A 22,160-nucleotide genomic window follows, 5' to 3' on the forward strand; every position below is an offset into this window, starting at 1 on the left:
ACAACTAATTACCATAAAAGACAAAACATATTAAACTACAACTCTAACCATTTCTTGTCTTAATCAGATGTTAACCGATCATATAAACAATCAATTTCTTTAACCAAATCTGCTGCTGATAGGAATGTCCAAAACTCATTACCCTTACCATTTACGAATATCTAGTTCTAAACACAAAACTCATTATTAGTTGTCTCTTATACTTAAAAACAAATCAATAACAATCTCATCATCTTCATCGATATTCTTTAAGTCTACATGACAACCATGCGAAATAATACAATCACTTTTCTTTTGCTTTATTTAAAAGATTGATTGAGTTTGGATCTTTCGTTCTAGACAATACAACAATGTCTGGATATTTTTCTTGAAGACATTGTAATCTTGTCTTTATACTACACTCTTGAATTCTTCCAACCCAATATCTGTAACTCTCATAGCTCTTTACTTGTTCTCTTTTGTGTGTATCGTAGTTTTCTAATATATTTTGTAATTGAGTAGGAGATAGATTCTTTCCAATGATAATAATTTTGTGTACTTTTTGTGGATGTTCTGTATGTTCTGCGGCTATTGACTTGAGCTCTCATATTTCTTGTGCTTGTTCTTCGTTTTGAATCCTTAATATCCCCATTGATTGTTCAATTTCTTCTACTCTTGATTGTAATTCTTCTTGGTTTCCTTGAATCTGTTTAAAACTAGAAACGAAAAAATCTTCGATTATATCATAACACTTGTCATAGAAGTCTTGTGATAACCAAAAAGCATTAGAGAGAAATATCTTCTTGTATACATATGTTCCTGAGATGATCGATTCGATTCTTTGTCTCCTCCTTTTACTAAATATGTGGTGAAGCAACTCCTGGAATTCCAGGAGTTGAATTTCTTATCATAATACTTTAATACTTCTTTTGATTGCTTATTTTCTAACCAGTTACCAAACCTTTTACCACCACTCTGACATAATTTAGTAGCATTGAAATATCCTGTACTCTTATCTATAATCAATTTGATACCGCCAAAAATACCATACCAATAATTGTCTTTAATCTGCTCGTAACAAATAGCGTTTAAACTAAGAGAATTTTCCATAGTGCTCATATTTGTTGTATAGAAAATAATTTTTTATCTTTATTTTCCTCGTTTTTGCGAGTTTTATTTCGTAAGTTGCTTTAATGAAAATCCTAGAATTAGAAGGATTAAGTTTTTGTTGTAAGAATTGATACGTTTTCTAACCAGCTATCATAGCACTTGTTATAGAAGTCATGTGATACCCAAATGATAATAGAGAGAAATCTTTTTTGTATACATATATTCGTGAGATAGTAACATTTGCTTTTGTATTTTCACCACGCTTTACTAGACACTTAGAGCGACTCCTATGATTAGAGGAATCGCTCATTTCTAGATCATAATAACTTTCAATATCAATAGCTATCTTTGTCCTGCTCGTAACATACCTCATTCATACTAGCCTTTTATGGTTATTATTCCACAAAATACAACATTTATATTTACATTAAAACATTACTTTTATCTATCCAGCTATTACTTGAATCATCAAATCCTAACCATTTAACGTATACTTTGTTACATTTCTATTTCAAAACATTTTCCACCAAGTATTCATCTTTATGTTTCGTCTTAAATAGTTCTGGTTCGTAAAATCTACCTTGAACATCTTCTTTTAAATCCTTTATTATATAAGTAGGTGGATTAGATGGAATAACTTCGCTAATAACAAATACTTCTGTTGACCAATTAGGTGTATATCCTTTCTCAAATAACCCTTTCCATTTACTTATACGAACATAATCACCAATCTTATACTTCGGCTAACACTTATATTCTTTCTTATACACTTTTTCCAATATTGTTTGCTCATTCTTCTCGTTAACTTCTATAGGCCTCAAACCAATTGTTCTATGTACACGATTATTATATTCGCTAACTAGTGTAGGTAATATATGTATCCATTTATAATTTCCTTGTGTTGTAAATTTCTTCCACATGTTTTGTTTAAGTGTTTTATTGAATCTCTCAACAACAGAAGCTTTCTTACCACTATAGGTTGAGTAATGATTAATCTTATTTTCCTCCATCAACTTCTTAAATGCTTTATTGTAAAACTCTTTGCCTTGATCAGTTTGTAAGTTATTAGGTTTTCTCATTCTTAATATGGATTCAAATGCTTCTCTAACATTCTTTCCGCTCTTATCTTTAACAGGAAAAGCAAACGCATATTTTGAAAATACTTCTATAATCGTTAGCAAATACTTATAGTTTTTGTTTAACTTGGAAACAACTTTTAATACACCACTATCCATTTCCACAAGATCTGCTTGCCATAAATCATCTATACCTTTAACAATAACACTTAACCTAGGATAATTCTTTCTGGAAGGTTTGTGAAGTTCTTCTATAATGTCTTCTCTAATACCTTTACCTTCTTCTAGTCAATCTTTCCTTTTAACGAATTGAGATTTAGTAACACCACATACAGAACAAATACCTTCCTTAATATATCTTCCATTCTTTGTTTTTTCTATTCTAATGGTATTTTTCTTAGTATCTGTTGATTTCTTACACTTAAGAAAATACATCCTGTTTATTATATAGAAATTTAAAATTCATCATTACCTAATACTACACTCCTAACATTATCATCATCACTTGATTCGTTTTCATCTTCTTTTTCTATATACATAATAAGCAAAAATAATTTGCCATGTTTTAGAATCTTTGGATAGCCTAATTGTTAATTGATCATTTATATTAAAATGTAATGGAAAACTTTCAACTAGAGCGTCATTTAAAAATATGTCTATAAGATATAAATTGAGACTTGATTCTATATGCATTAACCTACCTCTATAAAGAAATTTGTAGGCGGCAGCTAAATTATATACAAAAAGATTGGATTTTCAACATCATCTTCTGCCAATCAACATGGTAATTCTACAGTTTATTTTCGTACAAACTTTTCTTTTGCTGATTCAAGCTGTTCTAATATTACAGCATCTTTTTTATCGATGGCATTAGATACATTAACCAATCTTTTATTCTTAAAATCAACCCAGGGTGTATAATTAGATTTAAAAATTTCTTCTATTTTTATTTTATATTCTCTAAGCTCTTTATCTTATCTTAGATTATTTTATATTTTATCTTTCCCAACAAACGTTTGTAATAGCATCTTATTGCTTTCCTTACTTTTAATGTTAACAAAAATATCCACATTTATTCTATACCAAATGTTTTTTACGAAAGGTCTCTTTCTACATTACAACAAACAATAATTGTCGTTCTTCCATAGCAGAATATTTATTTGTTTTAATAGTAATTATATCGTTCTTGTTAAAGCTAAAAGGTAACTGTTCAATCAAATATCGCCCAAATATATATATATAGAAAATATTTCAAAGCTTAATTCCATGTGCATTATTTTACCATTATAGAGAGATTTGTAACCATTAGAGAGATTAAATATTCTAAAGATTGGCTCCTTAACGTTTTTAGCTCCCAATCGATATAATAGGGGTATAGTTTCTTTCTGCATTATTAATTTTTCGGTGTCTCTTTAACATCTGAAAGTCTTTTTGTGTGGCACACATCTTAGCGTCAATCGCATCTTTCGTGATATGTGTGTCTTGCAACGTTTTTAACACATCTTCCAATCGTTTTTTGTCGTTCTCTAATTGGCTAATAATACCGGCTTCTAATGATTGAAGTTGTTTTACGTTAACAACATTATTTAAGTCCTCTAATAGTATTAATTTATCTTCACTAATATTAATATCACTTAGGCTACTTTTAACATTACCAAAGATATCCGTATTTATTATATACAAAATTTTAACTATTTAACAGCGAGAAGAACAGTTATACGAGCTCCACCAAAATCAATAAAGTCACCATTCTCATCTCGAATTGAAACTTTGAAATTATTAAATTTGTTGTGATCTATTGGGAAAAATATCTTTTTTCTAGGCTCGTATATAATTGGTGCTCTAATTTCTGCATTTGTTCTAAACGTTGCAATTAAATCTGTTTCTTTATGTGTTGTACCATTCGGTTTTAAAATCATGCCTTCTGCTAAATCACAGTGAATATTTATAGTATCGAATGGGTGAAACTTTGGCATCTTATCTCCAACATGTTCTATGTTTTTAGCCAAGTTTTTCTCACTAAAACCTAATACAGTATTAATGGTATCTAAGGTTATATCACGATGCTTGTTAAATATTTTAACTCTATTTTTCTCTCTGTCCTCGGTAAATTTAATATTTTTAAAAACATCGAGGGAGTATGGAAGATTTGATTTAATATATTCTTCTAATTCTTTTAAACTATATTGACCAGGTTGAACTATGAGTTGCTCTGAAAGTACATTATTATCGCTACAAATTGTCAACTTATTATTTTTTCTGTAATTTTTGGTGTTAAATATGTTGTATAAAATCCCGCAACAACTACTTCTAAATCGTTTTCAAATGGATAATGCAAGTATATGCTTAGTACAGATAAATAACCGTTTAAATTAAATACTTACATTTATTATATAATAAAAATTGAAATGAATAAATGGGATATCCAGGTAAGGTTATCAGCCCAAAGTGTAAAAATGAAGAATAGTAAGTTTTACCTGATGATATAAGATGTGTAATAGTTGGTCCTAGTGGTTGTGGTAAAAAACACACTAATGATTGATAACTTTTTACTAGCGCCAGGTTCGCTTAAATATACAAATCTTTATATCTATTCTAAAAGTCTACATCAGCATATAAATATCAACAGCTAATACAACTTTTCCAAGACATAGAACGAGATATTAATAACACAATTGCAATTGTAAAAGGAAACAACGAAGAGATTATTCCGTTAGATGACTGTGAGAACAATTCTGTGGTAATGTTTGATGATTTCATTTTAGAACAACAAAACAACGTTAGAGAATATTTTACTCGAGGTCGCATAAAGGTTTGAACTGTTTCTATCTCGGACAAACATATTCTAAAGTACCAAAACAGGTAATAAGAAACAACTTAAATTTTCTTTGTACCTTTAAACAGGATAACACAAATTTAAAGCACATATATGATGAATTTGTTCGATCTGATATGTCGTCTGAAAAATTACCATCACTCTGCAATAAGTGTTGGGAAGAAGAGCATGGTTTCTTAACAATAGATATGACTAGGAAAACGAATAATGGGACATACACAAATAAAATTTAAAACTTTTTAAAACTAAGTTAAACGTAGATAAACGTGTATGTTGTATTACGTTAGGTTACGTTTCTATTTTTTCTTTATAGAATAAATGAGTCAGTTAAATGCTGCGTAAGCTAAGAAATATATAAAGTTAAAAGAAGAACTTGCTAAAAGATTTAAGGAAATTAAACAGGCAAATCGAAGTAAATATGAGAAATATAAAGAACAAAATCAACCTGTTATTGATGCAATTAAAGATTTAGGAGAAGATATATCAAAGTAGCAGTAGAAAATAAAAATATAATTCAACAGTTAATTCCAGTTGTAAATAAAAGCGCGAAAGTAGATTCAAGCTTATTAGTAACCCCTCCTATGTATGAGAGTTCAATAAGTGAAAGTGATGCGTCTAGAACAGAAGAAATAAAACATGAAAAAGCAAATTAGGCATAAAGTAGAAGGAATAGAATAGAACTACCCATTTTGGTAAGATTGCTTCGAGATATTATGCAATTGGAGATGATAAGTTTTGGAATACAGCCATATGGTGAAGATCGAAAAATCATACATATGATAGGGGATACGGAAGTTAAAATTCATGGTGATGATTTAGTTATTAATAATCGACAGTACACAGGAACAGAAGGTTTATGGAAATTACTAACAAAACATAACCCAAAAAATTATAATGAAGATGGTCTAGAAAAATATACACAAATAATCATTGATTCTAATGTAGGATTTCATAACAATGATCCAAATACAAGAACACAATGATCTAGTAGAAGCGAAAAATATAAAGCAATTATTAAACCTATTTGGAATGAATATATAAAACCAACACTAGAATCAACACCGCCAAGAAACAAAACACCAAATTCTGGAGAAGGAATGAAAATATACTACGAATTACCTAAAGAATATATATGGATGGATGATGTGAGAAAGTTAATTGATCGATTAATAGTTATAGATGGAGAAGAAAAAGCTGTAAATGATAACTTTTACAATTAGAAAGTAGGCATAATGGATATGATTAATTCTAAACTGTCACAATTTATTCCTAATGATCCAAAGGGTATATGTTATTTTACAAAGATATTGAATACGTTACCAACAAAAGTTTGGAATAGTGAGAAGTATGGAAAAGGACTAAGGAATAAGAATTTAAACATGAAGGGAATACCAGAGTTACATATACCAGGCTATGAATTTTGTGGACCTTTTACGAAGCTACAAGAAAGGTTAGAAAGAGGGGATAACTTACTAGATATTAACCCACTAGATGAAGCTTGTAGAAAACATATTTCCTACAGAGATAGTAAAGATACAGCTTCTAGACATATTGCAGACAAAGAATTAGAAAATAAAGCATGGAAAAGAGTTTTTGTTAAAAATGCTAATCTAGTAAGTGAGAAACTACCTGCTCTTGGAACTGATTTAGCTATGAACACAAAAGTAAGATTTGGTTTAGGTTTATAAGTTTTTGTATATTTAGGTTTATATGTACTTTCTATGGAATTTTTTCATAAGTTTTTAATTATATAATAAATATGAACTTGAAAAGTTTTACATTTACAATTCCTCAGGAGGAACTTAAAGAATTTAGTATTGATCACATTCTAACTAAGAAACAACTCAAACAAAAAGAAGAGAAACTAAGTAAAGAAAAATGTTTGTCTTTATCTCTTACTATACCACAAGTTAAGAAAATAAACAAAGAAATGAGGACAAAGTTCACTATAAAGGTTTTATATTTACTATTCCAACAATTTTAGCTTCAATAGGTGCACTTGGATCTGCTACTGCTGTAGTTGCTACTGTAGTCAAAACGGTAGAAGATGAAAAAAAGCAGAATTAGAAGAACAAAAGAGACATAGCAATGGAAGAGAAATAAGGTGGTAAGCTTTTAAAAAACTTAAAGCTCGAAAAAATAAAGAAATCGAAGCCTTAAGTAATTTGGATCTAATACATCTTGTTAAGCAGCTTAGGATAAGAAACTTTAGAGGTGTATTTATGAGTGATAAACATACTAGGATAAACATACTAGGATGTGATAATCAGTAACATACTAGGATAAATACTATAATTGGTACTTATATATTCGTTTGTATTCCCCTAGAAATGGAATGACGAACTTGCAAGTATGGCTGAGGTATACGTACGTCACTGTGTTGATGATCCTGATAGCGTATGCATGGTAACTCGTAAGTATCCATGTTCATACTTATTAAGTGAATATAGATAAAAGTAAATTAGATGCCTTTTGCACCGAGGTTATGTGAAACCTGAATTTACATATTTAATGTATATTGCAAATCACCCACTTTCCACCAGGAATCAAATCTAGGTCTCGCAAACGAGAAAGGAAGCGCTCTATGACATTTTCTTGGAAATTAAACACATTTTAAATACATTTGTTTGGAAAAATCTTGTATATATGCTGCAATTAATGATTTTCCTCCCGTGTTATATTTCCTTCCCGTTTTTGTCGCTCCACTTTGCGCATCCCATTCATTATCATAGGAGAAACAAGAAATGAAGTTGATAGCGAAGATAAAATAGCAGAAAGATGACGTAACATTCAAACGGGACAAAAACGCAATATATAAATATCAGAAAGAGACAAACCACTGAATAGCGTGGGAAGGAGCAGAGGTCATAGAAGCAAATAACATGACATTGGTGAGAAAACGGAAAGAAGCCAGGGAAATTATGAAGGCAAGAGACAAGGTGATGAATTGCAAATGCAGGATTCACGATAAATAAATAGGAGATAATTCTACTTAAAGAAGAAAAGAAAAGGAAGAAGAAAGAAAGAGAACAAATTAATAAGGGAACATAACAAGAATAATTAGAGGACACGAATGTATCAAGCAAAAACGTATATTTGTAATTGAACATGTGGGTAGCTGTACAAGTGAAAGCGAATAACACAAGTTATACTTTTAAATGAATGTGCGGAGCATAATTAAAAATTGATCTCCTGGAAGTATATAGAAGGCGATCAACTCCCGAGTAGTCAGAAGGAGTAGAAGTCCGATGAAGACACAGTTATTGTGTTGAAACTGTTACGTGATTGTATTTTATATATATTGTCTCATAGCTTTGCTTAGTGTATTGTGTTTCGTTTGACAATATGAAAACAAGCCCTGATAGAATAATTATGTTTAGTAGACTATATGGACACTCATTTTCAACCAAGAAACGCATCATTCATCTCCAGTTTCAGATTCTTCATTCAGTTCCTTGACTGGAAATTACTTCAAATTCATATTTCTTTATCTTCTGTTACCAAAACCTCCTGAGAAACATGTTTGCCAGGATGTACTCATTCACGTTTAATATTTGCATATCCCAAAGTTCCATACCCTCACGTATAAGCAATCTCTATAAATACATGCTTCATTCACAGCTACGTGCTATTGTGTACAAACATTTTTACCAGTAGACGATTGAAGAAGAACACCAGGAAGTCACAATGTTGGATCGAAAGGGAACCAAAGATGGACGACCCTCTCCTCACCTATCATCCCTTCAGAGGACACCTATAAAGAGAACCACAAGCGGACAGAAGCATCAGTCTACAGAAGGACATTAACCTACCAATGATCTTCTGGGGCCGCAATGGGCTATGGAGATGCCCTCTAAAACTTATCTCTGGAGGGCAGTTAGTGAAAGAGATACCCTACAACCACCTTTCTCGCGGGGCTGCAGTGAGCTACGGACTAATCCTATAACTTTCATGAGGTTGGAGTGGACAAAGGAGACTCCTTATAATCCCCTACCCTGGAGGCTGCAGTGAACGAAGGGATTCCTATTAAAACCTAAGACTAATAGAACCTATCTTTCCGAAGCCACCACTGTGTGCTGAAGATACGTTTGATATTAAAAACATGTTGTATATGACAAGGAAACTTATGGAAGGTATGGCCATATACACAGCGCATAGCAAAACATGGTCGTTGAAGCACAATAGTGGTTGAATGACGAAGCTACAGAAGCTCTCTTGTGGATAAGCGGCTAGCGTTTGCGCCTATGGCATGGGAGGCTGGGGTTCGATTTCCGGTGGGAGCTCATGTGGTTCGGAATCCACATTAACCTGCAGATTCACGTTTCATATAGTCTCACTGCTGAAATGGACGCTAAGCTGAAAATCAAATCAAATCACGAAATCAAACGAAGCTACGGGATAAGGACTGTTGGACCTTCAAGCGTATCGCAATAAGATTCTAGTGTCATTCAAAACAATGAGGTGGAAACAGTAAAAGAGTATTCATGGACATATTGCTATTGACAAGCAGCTAATAAATTACACGAGTGCACAAAGGTAACTTGCAAGATACAGTGCGAACAAAAATTGGACGTCGAAGGACTATCAACGTTTCTTTCTTTTCGAATGAATCATTCTTTACACTCTTTCCCAACAGCGAACACTATTTATCTGAAAAAACCATCTGAAGAATACGGTACGATGTTGAATGTATGGTGGCGTCTTTATTATCTGAGGCTCTATATCGTGTTATTCGGCAGTCCTCCTTGTCGCACTGTACGGTCGGATCACAGGACCGGTATGTAGAGAACTTTCGTTTAATAAGTTTCACCCAATGGTTCAAACTTTATTCTCAGACTCAACTGTCATATTCCAGGATGATAATGTCTCTATTCACTCTACAAGTCCTGTTCACAAGTGGTTAGAGCACACAATGATGAGGTTCAACGTCTTCCTTCGCCAGTAATCATCTTAAACGGAATATTTTTGAGTTTCTATGGCCTTTTTGCAAAACATTTTACGGTGTCAATTTCCAACTCCGTCATCTCTACCTCAGCTGGCTACTAATATGGAAGAAAAATGGCTGAAATTCCACTCACAATTATTCATGACTTGTACAGCTACCAAGAAATGTATCTATCTCCTAAGTGCTCTAATTCCATTATTTGGGTCCAGAGAATTTGCAGTTGTAAAAACGCCTTGACAGATGTAACACAACTTACACGTAAGTTTTCTCGGCACTGTCACCAGTTGGTAGCACTGATCCAGGTGTTTATGCAGTTAAAATTGTAGAGTAGGTGACTAACGAAACAGTTCTCCATTCTAAGATGAATCTCGAATTGTGTTGACCAATGAACATTATATTAATCTCAATGTTGCTGTGTTTATAATGTATTATTTCATTATATAGTGTATATTCAGAGAAATAAAAAAAAAACTGACAACGCATGAATCAGGAAATGCTTGAAAGTAGCTGCAAATATTAAATCTAGAACACCTGCAGGAAATAAGTTTGTAAATCATTGCCTCCACTGATAGAACTTCTCCAATTATCCTCTTTCCAACATTTTTCCTTCTGGGGAAGAGAAATTCTTGCTTGTCACACTGAGCATGCATTGCAATTGAAATTGAAACAGTTCAAAAAGTTTGACCCGGGCGGGGATTTGAACCCGAGTCCGGCGAATGGAAGTTCAATGCGCTACCTATAAAATACAATACAGAAGATACTAATGCTCTTATAACGAGACGTTTCTTATGTGAGTGTCACAATGACTTATTCGAGATTTCCTTGTTTAACTCAAAAATAAGTTATATGGACCTTCCCCAGTGACGAAAATATCACAAAACATTCTTCAAGTTGAGGCTATATAACATTTTCTAACGATTGCCCCGATTCACATTACATTTCTTCCCCACCTTAACTTCTAATTTCCAAAGAAGAAAAGACGTCAGATATTTTTGCATTCTTCGAATTGTATCAGCACGTGTAGAAATAGAGTTCTATATTTATCTTCCGTAAGTACTAGTTTATTTTCTTATATTTTTATGAGGAATTTGTGGCAGAATAGTAAAAACTCAGTTTCGAGTGGTAAAGACTCACAGAGACTCGGGTTCGAATCCATCGTGGCAACTATTTTTTAAAATCTTTTTTATGAGAGAAAGTATTGTTTAAGTAATTTTGTATTCTAATTCAGTCACTCCATTATTATTATTATTATTATTATTATTATTATTATTATTATTATTATTATTATTATTATTATTGTTGTTGTTGTTGTAAAGTAGACTTGGCTACATATTTTATATTTTATGAAGTTGCTGATTGGATTTCAGGTCTTTTTCTTGAACAATCAACACATATTAAGGAACTGGGGGATAATATCATGTTTTTATTTGTTTGTTATTTCCACGCTATACCAAGGCTGGATACTGCCTTTGACCTTTCTATATCTACAGGAAGTATCCTAAAGGTTTTGATGATCATAAGAAAGTAAGTTAATAAGTGACGAGATCAATAAACTTCGCTTATTAACAACATTTAAAGTATGAGATTGTCGGAAAAGTCATGACATATTTTGGTAAAATATGAAAAATGATGATTTGTGGCTATACTAGAGTTACTCGGATTCATGGAATGGTTCTGTCATGAATAGCTAAGAGGTATTAATATTATGAGTATTAATTTTGAGTATCACACTGCTCTTTGTTTGGTTTGGTTTTACAGATTTGACAACATATAGAAGATGCAAGAGAAAAATAGCATTTTCACCATATTTTATTGATTTACTTCAGAAAAGGGAAGAACGCGCGAAGAGTCTGTGATTTTTACTACCCTCAATGTTTTTGTGCTTTTGTCCCTGTTTTTAAAGTGTTACTGGAAAAACTGTTGAATCGAGTGAAACCAGAAAATTAAGTAAAACGCTTAAAATAGGAAAAATAAGGTACTATGTTTCAAACAATTATATGCATGTTTTCCCCCGAATAGTATTTTTACCCCTTGCTGCTATCGATGGTATGAAAATAAAATACTACACATTACTCCATACCATTTCGCCAGTAGGTTCCTATTTGCCGATCAGTTAAAACAGTATTCCTGGACATCGTAGCGAAAAATCTATTTGTTTTCTCGTGCATTGTACGAAAACCACACAGAGTAAACGCAGTGAAAACGAAACAAGGAAAGCTTCAATGTAACGTAAAGTGCTTTGACTCTCTCGAAAAATCACTCAATGTATCGCTTTCCTTGTAATCAGGTCTTGACGGGGTAATAGGTAACAACGTGGGCACAAGTTTATGGGGTGCTCACATCGATTCCCGCTGAAGATGTTTGTTTTATTTTCTTTACAGCAATAGAAGTCTTTAATTATTCAGTCATACGAGGAAAGGAAATTTTGTAGAAACACAACACTTCACTTTGGTATTCACATCGCGAAGAAATATTACCATTTCTTGAAGTTCAAACCCTAAACAATATTCAGTGTGTTGTCGTTGGGAAAGCTCCATACTGTAGATCTTAAAGTTACAAGTTTCTGACAAAAACAGAAAATTTATTATTATTATTATTATTATTATTATTATTATTATTATTATTATTATTATTATTATTATTATTATTATTATTATTAAACTGTTGGTAGGAACAGGAGAGGTATACTTTATACCAGATGCTTCTTGGGTTTTCATATAAACATACTAATAATATCACATTTGTTGATTGACAGATAGAATCATTATTTTGCGACAAGAAGAAATGGAATATAAATATTTGCTAGCTGGTAACAGTAATGAATTTTATTTCGCCTTCTTCTAGATGGGTTGAGTTTACTATGAGTTTAACGTCCCTTCAGCAGAGGGGCTATATGAGACGGGACACGGAGTCAAAGGCAAAATAAGTGAAAAAGGGAAAGAAAACGAAGACCGGACAAAAAGTGTAGGTTACTACGTGACTTGTTTAAAGAAACAGTAAAATGGAAAACAAGAGGATTGCGCTCATTGTTTATAGAAAAAGGAATAAAATATAAAATGCATTGAACAAAAGTAAAACCTTTGAATTTGTTTGGGCGTGAGAGAGAGAATTTTTCACTCGCGTTCACAAACATCTACAGAACATAATGAAATAAATTAAAACATCTCTCTTTGATATATTGAGGCAATAGTTACCTAACTATTAAAATATCATAAAACACATGCATGAAAAATACATGAAAATGTTTTCTATATAAAAAACAAATGATATTACTTCACTCTTATCAGAATTCTAGTCGAATTTCTAGTAATAAGCATACCAAAAAATTTAATTTGCCTCAGAACTTCAAAAGAAACAAGATAAAGAAAAATGAACGAAATGAAAATTTCATATAGGACTACATTAACAAACTGTATTTTAGTTTTCCGCAGTTGTGCTGGCTTTGATACAGAGGTGATGAAGGATGATGTATATAATTTATGACAGAATGGGTGGAATATTTCATGTGGGAGGAAACGGGAGAACAACGAGAAACCCCACGAGCACGGTCTTGTCCGCCACAAACTCACATGACGGAACCCATGGAATCAGAGATGAGCGCTCTGTCACTGAGCCTCCGTGCCCCCTATGACTATCCAGAAAAGAGAAAGAAGTATAGAAGTCAGTTTATGTTAGCATGGAGACATTAAAACAGCATAATCACCATTTGCGGCAATGACATTAGACAGGCGTTTCCTCATGTTGGCTACCAGATTGGAACACATTACCGAATGTACTTGGAAATAATCTCACAATTCCATCACGTGAGAATGAGGAAGTTCCTTGTCTCGGTCCTATGGACGTATTTCCCATTCTTGAACCATAGTATCCAAAAGAAGTTCTGTGGGATTAGGATCAGGAAATTTGATACGCCAATGAACAACACTATTGTCATGTACAAAAAAAGAATTCCTCCTGTTACAGGAAATGTCTTTGAAGGGACGGCAGCAGCGTGTTCTCTAATAATTGAATAAAGAGGCCATCCTCCCAGAAACATGTAGGAGCTCACTATTTCCCGCAGCTTTCACATAACTCCAAGATTGAGCTGAGACTCGGTCGGATTGCGAAGTTCCAACTACGTACTCCAAGTGATATCGTTTTTCAAATATAATATTACTCGGTATAATATTACTCTTCCGTGTTAGTCAAAACGGAATACCTTCTCGTCAAAACAGATGAGTAGGTTCCAATATTCTTGGCGACTGAGCCCATTCCAGACACCTTGCCTTGTGCTATTCTGTTAAAATAGTTTTATTTGCGGGATGACACAAATTAAAAAATAGTGATCGAACTTGTAATTCTAGCCACAAGAACGACTCTATTCAACTTGTCATCTCACTTTCCTATCTAGAAGAAGACCCTGGTCGGATTCCCGGCAGGCGCTCATGTGGTTCAGATTCCACACTATTCAGTAGGTTCCATCTCATATGCCTTCGCTGCTGAAAGGGACGTTAAACTCAAAGTAAACTCAACCTATCTATCGAAATAAAATTCATTACTGCTACCAGCTAACAAATATTTATACTCCATTTCTTGTCGTTAAACAATAGTTCTGTCAACACATAAATGAAATAATATTACGTTTATATGTAAACCTAACAAGCATCTGACGTAAAGTCTCTTCTGTTCATACCAATAGTTTCGACTAAATGGCTTTTTCTTCCCCTCTTTTGTCGTTCTAGTAATAATAATAGTAATAATAATAATAATAATAATAATAATAATAATAATAATAATAATAATAATAATAAATATACTGTCAGAAACTTGTGATTTTAAAACCTATACCGTAGAGCTTTGCCGACGACAACACCTGGACATTCTTTATAAAAAGACCGAGAAACATTATCACTAACTTATTGTTCACGGTTTGAACTGCAACAAATGATAATATATCTTCGCGGTAATATGAATACCAAAGTGAAATGTCGTGTTTCTAAAAAAAAAATATTTTTTCGTATGACTGAGTAATTAAAAAGACTTCTATTTTTGTAAAGAAAATCAAACATACGTCTTCAGCGGGAATCGATGTGAGCACCCCATGTACTTGAGTCCACGTTGTTACCTATTACCCCATTAAGACCTGATTACAAGGAAAGCGATACATTAAGTGATATGTCGAGAGAGTCGAAGCACTTTACATCGCATTGAATTTTTCCTTGTTTCGTTTTTATGGCGTTCACTCTGTGTGGTTTTCGTACAATGCATGAGAAAACAAACAGATTTTTCACTACGATGTCCGCGAATACTGTTTTAGGTGATCGGCAAATAGGAAGCTACTGGCGAAATGCTATGGGGTAATTTATAGTACTTTATTTTCATACCACCGATAGCATCAATTGGCAAGATACTATCCCGCAGAAAACACGCATATATGTATTTGACACAGTGATGTGGCCAGGATTTCCTAATGGGGGCTCTGACATGAAATGCTGTGGTTATCACACCGGACTCTGGAGCAATCTTAACTATTTTATTGGCAATGTATGTTGGTGTTTAAGTCAATAAAATGAATTCAAATATAGCAACTTTCCTTTCATTATGACTTCGACTATTATAAAAAAATGCATATCCACTATTATAAAAAGTACATATCCAATAATGTCTTATAAAATGTTTTCCAATTCTGCGTTCCTTTCATTGGTGAATCAAAAAGCTCCAGTGCACAGTGGTTCCAACAGGCACAAAAGCCCGACAAAAATGCAATTTTTAAAGTACGAATATCCTCGCTTTTCGACTGCGTACTTTCTCTAGTACGTGTGTCAGTAATAAAACTGAAGGGCACGGAGAGATAAGCCTCATGCCAGAGGGCGCTGATAGCTTGAAGTACTAGGTTCTGTGCGTGTGGTTTGCTCTCTGGCGTTAGTGTGGTAAAATACACGTTGTTTCAATAAAAGATACTGTCATCCGTGATTATTATTTCTGATGATTATTGTGTTGTATCAATTGACTTGTGTATTTTCTCTGATTATATCCATGAAGTAATGCATTTTAAGGTACACTGTTGGTTCTTGATAAGTTAATAAGTCCTATTCTTGTAATTATGCAAAGCTGTAAAATTTTCCCGATGTTTCCCGATGCTGAAATCTACTGTTATATGTTATACGATTTTTCTAGATCTACCTCCTAAAAAGCAAATTACGATGTCCTGCAATTTTAAATTGTAAATAGTATATGCCTATTCCAAATGAAGCAGAAGGAAAGTTGAACTCTGTAAGAAAACAAGAAAGTCATTTCTATCGATTTTTATTTAAGCACGGGTGTTATACTCCGTTTCCAATTGAATATAAACTGTCATTGTTCAGAATTAAGTATTGCAACAACATATTATTACAGGTAAATTTTCCTATACACAGGTTGAAAATGGAATATCGACGCCCACGTTGTATAGGATTTTACAATTACGTTCTGGTAGAAGGAAAAAACAAAGGGCTTTCTTGTTAAACCACCTAATACAAGAAGCAGGGAAAGAGGATTCAGACAAATAGGAACATATTGACAAGGATATTTCGCGATTTTGTAGCGAGTTGTTTCGCCAACTGGACAAGGTCGGTAGGAATTCACAGACATTCCTGAAAAACAACGCAAGGTGGTTCGACCAAGACTTTACTTCGCAAATTAATGTTCAAATTCTATCTTTCTCTACTTGTAACAGAGCAAGCGGACTTCAATTAAAGTTGTGTTAGACAGAGGAGAAAACTGTGGATCCGCGAGTTTCCAAGAGTACAGAATCTTAAACATTTGTAGCAGCTATGAAGAAAAGAGGAAGTGGCAACATAGACTCTGCAAAACTAATTGACGAAATTCAGATATCGTCTACATTAGTAATCAAAATTAGGAGAGCTTAACAGTCTGTTTCGAAAAGCCAACCTATTGGGAGCTACACAAAAGGTAACGCATTAGCTCTGTTCATCATTCTTTTTGTCGTTCCTTTTTGTTTCATCGTTCCTTACTTTTTTCATTTCTGTTTCTGAAGGTTGGGTGTCCTCGCGCCCCTTGGCACCGTGCCTGGTTTGATAGATAGTGCTAAGGAAGGTTCTTTAAATTATTAACTTTAAAAAAAATAAACCAGGGCCTGAAACACTAGATTCAAGTTGAGAGGAATGGTTGTCCAGTGCCGGTCCGTAGAAAATCAGCACCCGGGGCAAGAGTATAAAACGAGGCGCCCGCAAATATGAGTGAGGTCACTAGACAAGCTGCAAAGTGGTCATGGTTAGCGCGAAACGTAAGAAAATTTTAAAATATAAACCCTGCTTTTCCTTGATTTTGAGCACTCTTTTTACTTTCTATTTCTTTTCTTTTTCCTTTGAATTTACGTTCCCCACTTTGGCGCCTGGGGCCGTCGTCCCGCTCGCTCCGCTCACGGCACGGCACAGTGCCCGTCAAGGGTTCGAAGCCTTCTAAAGGCCAGTTTCTCCTTCATGTCCTTGCGTGTTTATATGTCTTTTGTTTTTCAATTTAGTGTTGAATTTTCTGGACTATTCTTTCTACATACCACTTTACTATTTTATCATGATTGAAGTCTGAGAGTTTCGTCTTTATTACATTGAAATCGTAAAAGTGTGTAATTTACTGAATTCTCTGCACTTCCACTTTTTTCCTTCTCCCAGAAAAGTGATGTCTTAGAGTAGTGGTTTAAGCGTTAATTTCCTTAATGGTAAGGTTGCAGATTCGATTCCCTCTGAGAAAATTAGGGAAATTGTTATCATTTGGAATATTGATACCTCTGACGTATGCTAACATGAAAAAATATTCAATTTCTCTGGGCCTAAGAGTTGAGACAGTTTCTTCACAGGTGAAACGCCAAAAACACAAAATTACATCATCCGTATCAACCTTGAGTCGTACTGTCTGGGAATGTAACGTGGTTACCCAAGAATTGATGAATGCTTAAGGCTCATCCTTACTGTTAGTATGGGCAGAAATGTGTTGTTTCCTAGGAATTGTTCCTACCTGTGCAGAAATTGCAAATAGTGATCAAACCTACAACTCTAGTCAAGAGAATGATCCTATTTAAGATGTCTCCTCACCTTTCTACTTAGAAGAAGGGCAAAACAAAATTCATTACTGTTATCAGCTAACAAATATTTATACTCCATTTCTTGTTGTCAAAAATTAAAATTCTATCTGTAAATTCATAAACATAATAATATAATTGCGTTCATGTATAAACCTAAGAAACATCTGACATACTGTATATCTTTTCTGTTCCTATGAATACCTTCGACTATGTGACTCTTTCTTTCTTTCTTTTGTCATAATAATAATAATAATAATAATAATAATAATAATAATAATAATAATAATAATAATAATAATAATAATAATAATAATAATAATAAAAGAGTAACAGAATTACAATACCAATTACGTACTCAATACCTTCCAGTAAAGAAAAAATAATAGTTGCCACGACGTGATTGGAGCCGGGTCACTGTAATGTGTTTTCTGCTGTTACACCTCACCATACATTTCTCATACGAAGATAACAAAATAAACTAGTAGTTATTGAAGATACAAATGGAACTCTTTCTACATGTGTTGATAGAATTCAAAGAATGTAAAAATAATTTCTACCGTCATCTCTTCTTTGGAAATTAGAAGTTAAGGTAAAGAAGAATTGTAATGTAAATTGGGACCATGACTGAAAAACGATGACGTAGCCTGTATTTAACAAACGTTTCGTGACATTCGCCTCATTGAGAAAGGTCTATATAACCTGTTTTTAAGTGAAAGAAGGAAATCTCGAGTGAGTCATTGAGACACTCATAGAAGGAACGTCTTCTTATACGAGCATTAGTATTTTATATAGTCTTACACGCAACCATTTTAACTAGCTAATAGTTTGGCTGGAAGATGAAATTTTTCAGTAGGTAAGTTGTTAGCACACTGAACTTCTATTCGGCGGACCAGGGTTCAAATCCCCACTAGGATAAAACTTTTTTCAAATTTTTCAATTTCAATGCATACTCAGTGTGGCGAGCAAGATTTTCTCCTCTCCAGAAAGAAAAAGATGTTGGAATGTGGAACCTAGTTTCAGCAGTGGTTCTAGATTTGATATTTTCATCTACTTTCAAGCATTTTGTGTCTCATACGTTATCAGTACTTTTATTTCTTTGAACATACAGCATACACATACAGTATATAATGAAATACATACACAGTAAAAATGAGATTAAGATATGGTGTTCATCGGACAACATGCTCCGAACCTTAGAAATTCATCTCAGAATTGAGAACTGTTTCGTGTATCATCTACTCACAATTTTACTTACATAAAGACCTGACTCAGTGCTACCAACTGCTGTCAATGCCGAATACTTCCTTCATTGTAAGTCATTTCCAAACAAAATCCGGGGAACTATGGAGGCTAGAGGTGGTATTACCTGGTATTAGTTCTGTTCTGCGGGGGACAATTTATTTTCTCGTGTGTGCTTATATATTTAACGATATAATGTATTGAAACAGTAATGTGTATAATGACTTAGATATTTACTTATTTTTAAATTGTTAAAATGCGAAATTAATAATACTTTTTTCATGCAATAATAATGGCTCTCTTTAGTACCAGAGATGTTGAACTTACAAGGGGTAATTCCGATTTCGTGAATTCAATTGCTGAAAGTGATTGCTAGCACTGGATTCAGCACCAAAAGGAACAGAGAAAAGAGGGTGTTTAGTGGGAGAGCGTATACAGGGTGGGAGATAAGTGAAGGCAAAGTGCGAAGATAGAACGTTGAAAATGTCTAGAAATCCAATATTAATTTTGAGACGAATAGAGGAATTGAGGTCAAATGTTAGATATGAGGAATGCATGTACAGCTCCACTGTATAGGAGTATGTGAATTTGGTGGACATCTAAAAAGCTGCCATGTTGGACTTAATGCATGAAAAATATACGGGAAAGGGGTCATGTAACATATGGTTCTTGGTGCACTGTGCAGGTTCTCCAAATACCATATCATAAACAAGGGTGTGAAATGAAGCAATACGGGACATTAAGCCTCTCGGGTGTTCTAAACACTAACAACACATTGTTCTGAATATTACTGATGGTTGAACAAGATAGACAATGTTTGCACTGTCAATATTCTCTGTGTGGAGAGAAACTAACCATTGATTCTAACAATAATATTAACCGTACACAATAAACAACATTCCTAGTAAGAGGTTTAAGGGATTGTTGTAAATAATCATGCTTATGCACACGAGACGAGACGACAAAACATGCACGAAATCATACGAGACGAGACGAAGTTTATCAACTCCAACATCATAGGCCGAACAAGACGAGTCAGACTGGCCTGTATTGAAAAGGAGATGAGACAGCCCAAATTATTGTCTCGTGTGTAAAACTACAATCAACAGTGTTTTAAACCCCAATTGTACGTAACGTTAATCGGTTGTGAGAAGAGTCACCAGTGTTACAACCGGAACCCTTAATGGGAGAGGTGTCTTTGTGAAAGGTACAACACCAGCATTCATCCAGTGAAACTAGTTCTAATTCCGTAACACGTTGCAAACATTAATCTTGATTTTCCAGGATTCGATTTTATCTCTTTCTACTTCTCGTGCATACAATGTGCTCATGGACCGTACTACAGTGTATTTAGTCCCTCATTCAAGTCACCTTTACGGCAGTATTGATACATTGCCATAGCTTGGAACACCTCCTGTTACAGAGGTCTCAAACTGTATTGACCACTATTGATTTCATTAGACGATGTGCGTCAAAGGTCATATCACATTACCCCTTTCCCGAATATTCTTCTTGCGCTAAGTCAAAAATTGCGGCTCTTCAGATGTCCCCCATGATTCACATTACGCACATAGAGTGGAGCTGTTCATGCATTCCTCATATTCAACATTTGACCTCAATCCCTAGTGCTGAACCCAGTGGTTTCTGTTAAAGAAGACCATCATTGTCAGCAATTGAATTCACCAAATCGGAATGGTCCCAATATACAGCAGAGTAACCTACCTCGCAGAGAGAGCTCGAAGCTAACAACTGAGACGTGAGCAAGAGTTTTTATATGTTAAGTGTTAATATCTCAGGATTGATGCTAATTATTGTCTGTGATTACAAGTTTTGGTTATTTACAGTTAATTATGACACCCTGATAACAATGCACCTAGTGTTTCCAGACATATTAAATCCAGAAATTATGGGACAAAAAAATATCGATCAAGGAATGTTACCACCTTTTAAAAGCTGGAAGGCCTTTATGCGGGAAATAACATATGAATTGAGATACCTGACAAATGATTTGATATCAAGTTCTAGGTGAGTAAATATTACAGGTCATGTACGTGTCAGCTTTTCATAACAGTAATCCTATCCTATTTTCCTAACAGGTAGAAGCGCTACGCCGAAATGAGGAGACGCACGACAAGTTTCAACAATATTTATACACTTATGCACAGTGGTGCTATTCTAATTTTTTAACAACCGGTTCTGTATATATAAAGTTCTAATTTTATTGATTAAGAGCATTTTTCATTAAATAAGTACAAGACATAACTAAGATATATACATAAAATGTATTTTGACAAGTACAATTGGAACATTAGAGTCGATACAGAATAAAACTGATGAACTTGAAATTTAATATTAAAACAGGTGTGATTTGACAAAGAAGTATGCTCTTATGCTTCGTTAAAAGTATATTTACGTAGTATTTTCTAATGATACGATTATGGTAATTAGCTTACTTTTTCGTTTCATTTGTTAGGGAAAATTTCATGTTAGAAAGACACTGTTCTGGCTTTCAACTTGACAAAATCTTTTATTATTGTATCCGTATCCATTTCATTGAGTGTATAATTTTCAATGATCATCGAAGCTAATATATATAATTGATCTAAATAATTTTTTATTAATTTTGGCTGAACTCGTTTCATACTCAACAAATGACAAAAGTGTGTGTCTTAAATTATATTTAATTTGTCTTTGATCCAGTGGCGGAACTTCAAACTAAGGTCTTCTACACAAAAATTCTCTTCAGGGCACCTTAGGCCTATAAAAGAATTAATTTCTTTCATGTATCTTTCCAACATAGAAGTTCGAAATCAGGCAATGAGTAACTCAATGTAAACACAAACAGTGGCGCACCCAAGATTTCTCTTTTGGTCTGAAGATTTTCTGGAGAAGCCTACAAAATGCAAATAATTTTAT

General features: G+C 33.7%; 1 protein-coding gene across 2 annotated transcripts in view; it reads left to right on the forward strand.

Moving 5' to 3' along the window:
• LOC145667947 (venom allergen 5-like) overlaps positions 1 to 22,160 on the forward strand; it is a 148,748-nt gene that overhangs the window by 101,621 nt on the left and 24,967 nt on the right. For both annotated transcript variants that reach the window (XM_081735374.1, XM_081735380.1), the window contains 2 exons: positions 7,330 to 7,414; positions 21,089 to 21,269. In XM_081735374.1, coding sequence (XP_081591500.1) covers positions 7,330 to 7,414; positions 21,089 to 21,269 — 266 coding nt within the window. The remainder of the gene's footprint in view (positions 1 to 7,329; positions 7,415 to 21,088; positions 21,270 to 22,160) is intronic.

Source organism: Thermobia domestica, chromosome 1 (assembly GCF_964235325.1).
Source record: "Thermobia domestica chromosome 1, izTheDome1.hap1.1, whole genome shotgun sequence".
NCBI lineage: Eukaryota > Metazoa > Arthropoda > Insecta > Zygentoma > Lepismatidae > Thermobia > Thermobia domestica.